At 46.3% G+C, this 11,197-nt stretch overlaps 1 protein-coding gene across 1 annotated transcript; it reads right to left on the bottom strand.

Moving 5' to 3' along the window:
* Positions 1 to 455: 455 nt before the first annotated feature.
* Positions 456 to 8,049, bottom strand: LOC131285917 (uncharacterized). The gene is made up of 4 exons (XM_058314770.1): positions 8,044 to 8,049; positions 1,474 to 1,767; positions 928 to 1,400; positions 456 to 846 (listed from the first exon to the last, which is right to left on the bottom strand). The coding sequence occupies exons 1-4, from the start codon at positions 8,047 to 8,049 to the stop codon at positions 456 to 458; spliced, it is 1,164 nt and encodes a 387-aa protein (XP_058170753.1).
* Between the last annotated feature and the right edge of the window lie 3,148 nt (positions 8,050 to 11,197).

Below are 11,197 nucleotides of genomic sequence, written 5' to 3'. Positions count from 1 at the left end.
AAACCGATGGTTTTAATGCCCTGGACACAAGGGTTTACCTTCAACGATGGTAGAGGGAATTGTTTTCCTTCCTAATCCCAACTGTTGTGTTTATTTTCTCTAAATTTGGCGAACTAGAAGGCAAATCAATAAGTTTCTGTTCCTTAGTCGTCCTGGGTCGGTTGTTTGGGGAGGGGATTTGCGGATAATCCCCATGATTGCTGATAGCAAGAGTTGTGTGCAATTGGCGAATGGTGGTGATAATTGGAGTGTGAGAAGAAGGCCGCCGGGTGTCCGACGACGCACAGCACTGAACACGACACACACACACACGCCGGCTCGTGTTACGTTTCGATGTTGAACAGCTTCCTGAACCCCGACACCATCGTCTTGTTCACGATCTGCTGCTGGAGCGTCGTGGCGATGGTCGTGGTCGCCTGCATGGTGGCCACATTCGTCGGGGCCAGGAGCAACCCTCACGTCCGCACGTACTTGTACACGACGAGAAAGACGAGAAAGCTCACCATCACCAGCACGCAGGCGGTCACCACCTTGGCGAACGTGTTGAGGCCCGACTCGTTCGGATTGAGCGGCCGGGACGAGCTCTGTTCGGTCGAGTTGCGCCGCTTGGTCGCGAGCCCGCGGGCCAGCGCCGGGAAGGCAAGCGATTGGGTGAAGGTGAGCTTGTGGAGTGATTCGCTGAGGGAGTACGGACCGACGGAACCACGGGCCGCCGCCCTCAGGAGTGCGTACTCGAGGTCCAGCGCATCGAAGAGGGACAGCCGGGCCGTCATCGTCGATGCACGCCGTTGGTCCAGCTCTGGATTGTCTTTATCACGCTCCGGTCGTAGCCAAGGATCAGAGGATCTAAGGGAAAAGTACCCGTCAGTGCCTACTACTTCATTATAATTTGGGGGAATCTCAAAGAACTCCCAGCTCAGATATTACCGCTGCGGATGGTGACCAAGTGTGGCCACCGCTATCGAGGTCAGCGACGAGGTGGTGCTCGAACTCGCCGTGCAGAGATGGTTGCTGGTGGTGGCGCCCCCATTGAACTCGGTGTTATCCTCCAGAGAAGTCTGCAATGGATGGGTAGGAGTAGGAGAGGTCCTATGATTGTCGAAAATGGGTAGGCTGGCCAGGCTCACTTGGTCCGGCGACGAGGGGGCTCGCAGTGCGAAGATCCGTGCGTGATCCGGATGCAGCAGGGACGTAGACGGACGCCTCGTTCCCCTGTCCACCGAGGGCGTTGGGGAGCCGGCCGTGGGCGAAGCACTTGGTGAGATGGCGTTGGACACGACGAGCGGATGGCACGGCATGGCGATCGGCGACGGAGACGCTTGCACCGAATCAATGCCGGAATCGCCAGCCTGCAGCTGATCGACGAACAGTGAGTTCCTTCGGCCATTGCTACTCGATTGCTGGAAGAGACCCAAAGCAGAAGGTTGTAGTCGCGAAGGTCGAAGACTTAGAACTCCAGGAAAGACCACTCACCTGATCGTCGGCGATGATAGGAAAGACAAAACTCTGGCCATCCGCCTCCCCGCGGGGCGAGTCCTGACTGGGCCACACCTGGAGCAGCGGAAGCGAGCAGGTTGGGTGCTTTGGAGGACTATAGCTGCTGCCGCTGGTGCTGGCGGTGGCCGTCCCACCCGTCTGCTGCTGGAAGGCCTTTCGTCCGAGTTTTGTAGGACTTTCGCCGCCGCCGGACTCCTCGGAGGATGTCGGCGGTTTGGCTGTGGTGCGCCAGAACCGTTTCAAACGTAGCTCGCGACGTTTTTCCTGTTGCTGTAGGGAAAAAAAGGTGTTCAGAACGGAACGGCTGGTAACGAAGAATGTAACGAGTAGATTCGAGTAGGCGTTTCTTGACTGCGTTTCAAGGGTGCATTTTTTTACCAACGCAGCAGGCTAGGTTAAGTTTTTCCGGTATTGTACATCTCTTGCGTCTTGTAGAAGCACGCGTTTACTACTTTTTGAAATAAAACACAACGTAGGAATTAGAGGAAACTAAAAGCGATAGTTTCAAGAGGCAGTTTCGAACAAAACAACAAATCAATTCGCCAAAGATGTGGTTAGTATCGGAAAGGAAAAATATCTTAAAGGTCTAAGAGCATGAGAAGTTTTCCGATATCAAATTTAGGATGAATAACCTTTCGATTCTTGTACGATATGACCTTTACACCTTTTCCTTACAGTCTACCAGGCTGTTTGCATAAAGAAAACATGATTTAACTCTTGTAACATGGTCCACCAAACACTAAACACCACCTCGAATCCGCCAAAAGGTGATGAGTTGAAAGTCGGGCCCGGAAAGAGGGAGAGAGGGAGAAAAAATCGTAACAGATTTTTATTGCAACCCCAGCCTTTTGATTTGGTTGATGGATCTTTACGACCTTCCCTCCCCCGGGGTGGCCTGGGGGACCATGTTATTCTTCGTGGCTTCGGGTTGGAACTTTTTAAGCGCGAAACGGTGTTGTTCTTCCGTTCCCGCTAAGCCGAATAAGCCACCGACCGAAAGCTCGAAGGGTTTGCTAATGTTTGCCACTCAATCCCTGACGTCAATGCCGGTGCGGCTTTGAAGCGAGCTGGCGAAAGCCGTTGCATCGACGCACTCGCGCGAAAAACCCGTTTACCCGCCGTGCTCGTAAAAGAGAGACACCGCAAAAGATTCCCTCGTGGTACCGAAACCCATCATAATAAATCTTCATTTCCCTTGGTGGCCCAGACCCATTTTTTTGTATGTTTCGGGTGGCCGAAAAATCTTGTTCTTCGTTGTGCGATTGTGTGTTGCAAGTGTTTCTGTTTAGCGAGTCAAAAAGTCTCGCCATCGCCAGAGAAAGAAACCCGTTGAGGTGATGACGGATGTTACGGAAAATATGTTGCAATTATTCACTTCCTCCCCCCCGCGGGGCGTATGAGTGCATCCGGTGGAAATAATACTATTAGCTCCCCCCGTTACGTTTTAATTCATTGACGGTCAATATGCTACCGGTGATTATTTGTTTCGCACCGATTTATAGCTGCAGCACAATTGTGTGTGAATGGGATTATGTTTGGTTTACGCTTCTGGTCGCCCGAAACCCGATGGAGCCATTCGTACCGGGTTTTCCTACCGCATCGAACGGGACTCATCCGAGCAGGCATTGGCGATTTGCATAAAGTATTAAATTTAATTAATATTGAATGCAACGTCTTCCTTCCTTCCTTCGTTCCATCGTGCCATTTTCGAATCGTTCTCGGGCAAGTGCTCAACCATGCAGATACCGTTGCAGTACGGTGCATTGCGACAGCAGCAACAATTTGTAAGGGAGCAATTGCATTCGGCTAGACACTGGCAAGGGAGTCGTTCGACACGAAGAACATTTTACTGTAGAGCATTTGAACTCAAGTGGGAGTTTGGGTTGTTGGGGAGTTTGAAATTGATTGGCGTTTCCGATTGGAGTATGTTAAAGCTTCCAATAGAACAATTTATCGACACAGCATAGCATGTTGTATTCCAATCGAAAAAGAAACCTTACCTCTGTATGTAGCTATCAGAATACAATAAATTAGCTTCACACACCAATAACAAAAAGCAAAATTTTTCCCGGTCGCAAAAACGAGTTTAATAAAAAGAAAAATCATCAATTCTGATACCTGATGAAAAATAGTGTTTCATCCTAGGTTAAAAACTCGATATCCACGTCAGTTTTTCTCTACAGTAAACCGAGAGGATAGTCATTTTGTATCCTTCCTAACTTTTGATGTTTTGCGCCCGGTTTTTTTTTCTTTCCTCACTACTTTTTAGACTTTTTCGCGTAGGATTGCGCTATCAGCAACGCAATGACAGCGGGCATACCCGGGTTGCATCACGTTTTTCCCGGGCGAATTCTAAATGCCATACCGAGAGGAAATGTTTCTCAGGCAGGCGCAACGGAAGCCCACGGGGGATGTTTCAGTCGCGCTCTTTGGATTATGAATTATGAATTGGATCACTAACGAACCGAGCTCGGGCGGCACTAAAGCCGTGGACTAGTTTCTTGCCCCGATTGAACGCAAGGGGCAGTTTTCTAACAGTCAGCACATACTTTCACGTTCGAATGACGAGGATATTGCAACTATGTTAACGATTAGCAACGGACGTATACATTGAACCTCTTTTATGATCAACAAAGGGGATACATTTTTCCATCCGATGTTACGCGTTTTTTAGAAGCGAATTGAAAGCAGTGTGTTTTATGCAAATGAACGGATGTGCGTTTCCAACTGCAAAATCATAACAAAGTTGAAAAATGAACAATAAAGAGAAAAAGGCTACCCACTAATGGTCGTCTCACTTTTCAATTATCGAGTTTCAAACTCCCAATTCCGAAGAGAAGATAACCGATATCTCCACGGCAATGCTGTCGTACTTTGGTTTGTTCTTGTTTCTTTCTTCTCCCGGGGCCGAGTACGATTTCGTTACATCGTCCTGCGAGGCTGGGAGATCGGGGAAGGGGAAGTTTCCTTTTACGTTAACGCCAAGCTCGCAAAAGAAAAAAAAAACGACCACAAGACGGGCGCAATGGGGCGTACCGCCGACCGCTTACGCTTACAAATTGCGTCGGGGAGAGCACGAAAGGCACGAAATGAAAGTGAAAATATGTGTCGCTTGGGAAATTTATTCCGATAAGCGACCGTCTCTCGCGGGTATTGGTTATATTGGCAGGCAGGGTGGATGATTATCACGATTATTTGCGCTTAATTCGATCCCTCCGCCACGCCGTGGGTGGGCAAGATTCGATGGAGATGCCGAAGCGACTGGCTTGCTCTCGTTCGGTTTTCCTCGATATCGGTGAGCTCTTTTTAGCACAGTGGTGCTTTTCTTTTATTCTTTATCACACACACGAGACGTGAGGTTCAATTTAGATTTGGAAAAGAAACCCACAGTTTTAAGTCCGGGGTTGGAATACATTTCGGATACTTTGTATCAAATGTCAAAGGTGTTTAGGGATAGAAGAAAACGTTTTTTAAAGTTAAATAAATTGAGCGTGACCTTCTTTCTACCATTCCACTGTTATTTCGCCTGTTTTTATCAAGTCGATTCCCTCTGTTCTCTGTCCGCAATATTCATCGTTGGAAGTTATAGTTCGTGCCTAATGAACTGGATGCGATTTCAGCCACTTGTAGCTCCCCCGGTATTATCGTCAGCATCGTTATCCTCGCCCCACCCTCGGGTAAATCCACCTGCACTGCATTAAAACACAAAACCAGCTCGACCGCATATGTTCCGATTTCTGGGCCGTATTTACCATCCCGCTGAACACTGCCTAACCGCTACTAACTGCTACTGCCGTTTGATGTTCTCGCTGCACACCGAAAGCTCAATCGACTGTGTGTGTGTGTGGTTGATCCTCGAATGCAAAAGTCACGCAGCAACATGCCCATCCCACGCCAACCCTCTTTTGGGGGGAAAGATAGAGAGCAATTGCGATTTAATTAGCGGTGGTTTTAAAGTTATGCCGTGGTACAAACAAATCCGGCATCGATTACAGCGTACCCGATAGCGTTTGCGCTCGGTTTGCTGAATGGGCAGATAAAGTGAGGTATTTAACGCGAGAGAAGGTAATTAAAAGTATTAAATTAGAAATAATTCCTACAGTCAGACTAAAAAAATGTAAAGTGTTTGCTTAGTTCACTAACAAATATTGATTTGAAAACAAGTAGTACAAAAAAGAAACAACTAAAGAAACAAAATCCTTCATTGGGAGTTGAAACTCAGATATCCTGTATTTAATTAAATCTAATCTATTTATGTACACATAAAGTATTCGTCCTATACCAATTATACGCAAAAATAAAGGTAAGAAGCTCCTAGAAAATGTTTCAATGCAGTTTTGAATCCAATTTAGCTAGAAAATAATTAGCATAAAAAAATAAAATAAAAAGTTAAAATACTCATGACAAACTTAGTTACGTATTTCTATTTTAACATGAGAATTTAAACACTTTCACTTTTTTACGGTATATGACAAACACTTACAACTGACTAACGCTTGGTTCAATGAAGCATCGGACTTTTTAATCTCGTCAAGCAACTTATAAAATTAAAAGTCAGAAGCGCATAAAAAATTGTTCAATATAGTTTTGAATCCAATTTAATTAGAAAATAATAAGCACAAAAATAAGATAAAAATTTTAATGTAAAAATTAATACAATCACTCATTAAAATACTGATGACAAACTTAGTTACGTATTTCTGTTTTAACATGTGATTTTAAACACTTTCACTTTTTACACACAACTGACTAACGAGTCATTCAATGAAGCATCGGATTTTTTAATCTCGTCAAGCAATTTATTGTCCTTCGAGAAATAAGCGGAATCTTTTTTATTCCACGCTAGGTAGCTGATGTGTCAAATAGGGAATTCCTTACTTCTAGCAAGTGGCAGCTTCATCTGAAGTTCAAGTAGAATCGTTCATTCTGGCTTCCGGAGGAAGTTTAGTAGCGTTATGCAATTTTGCATCGTTCCGTCATAACTTCACAGCCGTGTAAAGTGGCACACTCCACTCCCCCCTTTTCAGTCAATCAACCCGATGCAGCAGCTGCATCGCTCCCCCCCAATTAATTACGAATTATTTCGTCCCAGTCCCGCACTCACACTCACGAATGAACGCTAATGATGATTGAGTTTTGAAAATTCAATCACTCCCCATCACCATCATAATCATCATCATCATCGTAACTGCGGTGGAATGCAGGGATACTGGGCCGCCCCAACCCCGTGTTTCCGGACCGGATGTATCAAAATAACCCGAATTGTCGGTAGGTTTTGGTTGGTTGGCAAAAGTCCCGGCGTTCGGTTGGGTCTGCAGCAAGTAAGCAGTTCGCTTGTTGTTATTAGCGTCCGTGCCATTTCCGGGTTTGTTTGTGTTTGCGCCCAGTGTCAAAAATGGGTACGTGATGAGTTTCTGTTTCCCGCTGGAAATGACGTCCTTTAACTGCTCCGGCGTGGAAAACTCATTTGTTCCTCCACCCAAGGCCAACGTTTTGTGCCGGTTTGGTGGAAGCTGCCGGAGCAAAGGCAGAAGTATGGTTTGTGATTATTTTGTAATTTAATTTCCATCATCATCGGGTTGCAAATAATGAATGCCGGTGTGTATGTGTATGTGTGTGTGTGGTAATGGCTTGAGCTGGTTGCGTTGATTAGCAAGGACCAAACCGGGTAACCTCGGGTAGATCCGTATCCGGGTGATTTATATCGTGCTGATCGACAGGCGACGAGACAGTTATGTGACAGGAGGTTGAAAGAGGTGGCAAATGGAGGCGCCGGCGGGGGGGCGTGCAGTTTCCCGAAGAAAATAGTACCACGAGCAGTGGCATAACTATAAATTTAGCCAAGCTCGCGCGGTATCTGAATTATTTATCCCGCTTTTCGCAACTATTCCGGTGTATGCGTCTGGGAAACAAGCTGCCAACCGCCGGTTTCCCTCAATTTTCCCCCGTCTCCCTCTATGTTTCTCTCCGCGTTTCGAGGACGTGCCCGGATGTTGGCTGTTTTTCCCGCTACCTCGGCCGTTGTTTGTGCAAAGTATGTGCGCTAGAGAGAGAGTGTGTGAGGGCGGAACGCGTTCATATTTCATGTCGAGATGGCTTCCGCGCGACTTCCTCCGGTGGCAGAGAAATGCACAGCAAGAACGAGAGTTGGCTACAAAAAGCCAACACTCCGGGCGGGAAAGATGAAGGTGAGTGGTTTTATGCCAAAGTTTTGGTCTCAAGATTTCGCGATGTCGGCCCAATTCTTTGGCCCAGCCATGTTGATGTTGTTGATCGTGATCCTGTTGGTGGAGGGGTTGAAGCGTTTTTCGTTGAACGAAGCAGTTTGTCTAGTGTTTTTACTAGCAGTGGCCTAGCGTAACGTTTTTTTTGCAGTTTTTACTGCATCCGTAAACACTCCCGTTTTGAATGAAAAATAAAATTAACCAATTTTAAATTAAGAGAAAATGAAATTATTTTAGACAAAGAAATTGACAACATTATTCGATCGATAACAGTGGGAAACAAAAGAAAGATAGTGGTGAATGACTAGATCAGCAAACTCACCTGCATCCTGTTGCTTTCGGTGTTCGGTTTCAACCAATGTTTTCATCCCCAAATCGATTCTAGGAATTTTGCCACCTCAGCAAAAGCGTAAAGCTGCATCCAGCTGCTACGTGAACCTGTTTCGAGAGTGATGAGGAACAAAAAAGAAGCCGAGAACGAATAAGTTGTCAGTTGAACGATGGAGAGAAAAAAGGAAAATTGTACACCACCCCGGGGGGTAGGGGTTGGGTTTAGGATTATTGATGGTTCATGTAGATGCTGCGCTTTCGATCGATGTGTGTGTGTTCCCCCCATTTCCGGGCACGGCGTGGCGAATACTAATCGAGATTCTAGTTCGTGAGGGAAAAAAAAACAGAACTCCCGGTGCAAGCTGGAATGCCGACGGGGTTCGTCTTCTGCTGGCGATGTCAGTGTGAAGATGGGGGCATGTTGGCGTTTGGCAACAAATAGACCCGAGAGACAGGTCGGGCCAACCAGTGTCCTGTGCGCACCGGATGCAGAAAGTATGCAAAATACAATATCCTCCCTCCGATATGTGCCGACGATGCAGGCCAACTATATATATTTCCCCTCCACGTGAAGTGTTTTCCATGTGCCCTTCAACCCCAAAAATGCACTTTCTTTCCGCCCTCTCCGGAGGCCTCCACAAAAACCCCAAGACAGCGGGTGAGTGATTTATGAAAATATTTAGTGGAAATCAAAGCAGAAAGGCAAACATCGTTGCGGCGCTGGCCCGAGCCGACATATACATACAAAGAAGTGGCCAAGGACAAGTAGGAAGGAGTAAAACAAGATTATTCCATACACAAACCATCGATGGATTGAGGGCAGAAAAAAAAACAAAAAAAAGGGGGGGAAAATAAACGAATTGCAACCGCATGGAGTGCAAATCCACTCGATCGCACTCGACCTCCGCAAAGTGGGATATTGAATTTTGGGATTGCGGGGGGATTTTTCTAGGTCAATATTGGCAGGCCAAAAGTGGTAAGCTTTCATTTCTGAGAAACGTGTGCAGTTTTTCCCTTGCACTTGCACACACAGCATCCCGTAACAATGATGACGCTGCATCGCAAAGGCATAACCGGAATGCACATCCCGTAGGTAATTTTTCCCGATGAGATAAAATCATTAGAGGGAAACTTTTTCTAACATTCAACGAATTGCGTTTCGTCATTATGGAAGGGAAAATCTCCACGCGGAACAACTGCGCAGGCCATTAGAAACAATTAAAAAAAAACATTTACTTTAATGTCGCACCAATCTTTTACAGAGAGATACAATCACAAAGTAAATTATCTTCGAATAATACCCATAATTGTGTTATGTAGTTGAATTTGCGACTTTGAAAGCTATCGATAACACCTCTTCGTTGATTGCAATGTTTCCACCATTATCGGTTCCAGGTGCAGACAAGGCTGATGCAACTACACGTCCGTAAAACACGTACAAACACAGTGATATAGCAATTTTCGCACACGGTAACACATTCAACACAAGCCCCGGTATGTGTTCCGCCATCCGTTAGGGTAATTTTATGTTAGTTTTCAGTTCACTGGCCACATTTTCTCCGTATGTTTCACGATGGTGGGTGGGTTTTTACCCGCCCCCCTTCCCGGCCATCATTGCGTGTGACCATGAACGTTGGCATAAAGGCACAGCGTTGTTCCTGTGACTTTTGCCTGGCCGCGATGAGGGGGTGGGAAAATCGATGAAAATGTTAGTGACACTCGGATTGAATAAAGGAAAAACGGTGATGAGGAGGGAGGGAAGGGAGGGGAGAGATTGCTGCAATCAGTGTCAACCTGTAGAACGTGCCAAGCGGAACACACGAAAACGCGAACCCGTAAAACCGTTCTTTATGGCTGCGTCATTGTAATCACGATGGTTTTGGAGCCGGTGAAGGGAGTAAAGGGGGTGAAGGGGATGAAGGTTTTCCACCATGTGTATGCCATGTACAGCCAAATCAAACAAGTAAACATACGCTACCCTTGTGGGGGTTGAATGAGTAAATTTTATAGTACTCTCCCCCCCGAAAGGGGGATGACTAATAAATTCGTTCCGAGGAACAAAAAGTAATTTCCCAAAAATTTGAAAAGGTGGAAATATGTGCTTTTTTCCCTCTTGTTTAAAAGAAAATTGACGATCGAACGGGTGCAGGAAAAATGGTTCCGTCAAGTTCGACGAGCTTTCCGTTCCGCAATGAAAAACCCGTGTATTGTACATTTCTCCACATTTGTCAGATTAAAGTCTTTTGTTTCGTGCAATGGTGAAGCGTGAAAAGCATGATCCGTCCCGGGGTTCGCTGCCGTGAACGTGAAGAAACGTGAATAGATGGCCCCGGCCAGTGCTGCGGTGTCTGATGGCTTCTGTGGCAGCGAAACTACCATATTTATACATGTTTATGTCTTCATTTCGTGCCGAGCAATTGTATTTTGCGACAATTTCGCCTCTTTTCTGTTGTGTCGCAGTCAGCAGAAATGGGAACAGGAAAAATGGCAACCCGGCGTGCGGTGAGGAGTTCCAGGCCAAAATAAAGGACAACTGAAATGATAACTGGAAACGAAAAGTTTCTCCCGCTGAAAAGAGTGAACACGGAACGGGTACATTCATGGAGCACGCAAGGAAAAGTGTGACTGGAAAAATAGACCGTTGGCAAAAGTACAATGATAAAGTCTCGGCCGGGATGAATAACGGAAGGAAACAAAAAGCCGGCGACAACGACGACGACGACGACGACGAGTGACTTATGTCTATGAGTGACTCTGGTGATGAGAAGGGAAGCCGTAACGTCTTTCGCTGGCAGGTAAAGACAATGATGGAGAAGTCATTTTTTAATCCCAACCCATAAAAGAACGAGTGTGCCCTTGAGTTAGCTCGGCATGGTGCCCCTCCTCCCTCATGGTCCTTCCCATCCCTTGACGCTAGGCGAAGAGTGACATAGGTTGGAAACATTCTTCCGACCGGGAAGTTTGGGGAGGGATGTTTTGGAACAATATTAAACGACTTCATCAACGGCCGACCAGCCATCGTGTGTCACGATACACAGGGCCAACGTCTTTGTCGAGGCGCTTTCATCGAGGCGAAAGGAGGTTTTCTAAGAAACCGGCGTGGAAAGGTGTGCTACAACATCTTCTGGCGAAACCGTTGGATTTAA

Source organism: Anopheles ziemanni, chromosome 3, assembly GCF_943734765.1.
Source record: "Anopheles ziemanni chromosome 3, idAnoZiCoDA_A2_x.2, whole genome shotgun sequence".
Taxonomy (NCBI): domain Eukaryota; kingdom Metazoa; phylum Arthropoda; class Insecta; order Diptera; family Culicidae; genus Anopheles; species Anopheles ziemanni.
The sequence above is the reverse complement of the archived record's forward strand: the minus strand, read 5'-3'. Positions and strand labels throughout refer to the sequence as shown.

Excerpts from the sequence above, each read along its gene's own strand:
- LOC131285917 (XM_058314770.1), bottom strand. Across the intron at positions 1,401-1,473 it reads CTATCATCGCCGACGATCAG|CAATCGAGTAGCAATGGCCG; the intron begins GTGAGTGGTCTT and ends GGTCTCTTCCAG. Across the intron at positions 847-927 it reads CTTGGTCACCATCCGCAGCG|ATCCTCTGATCCTTGGCTAC; the intron begins GTAATATCTGAG and ends CTTTTCCCTTAG.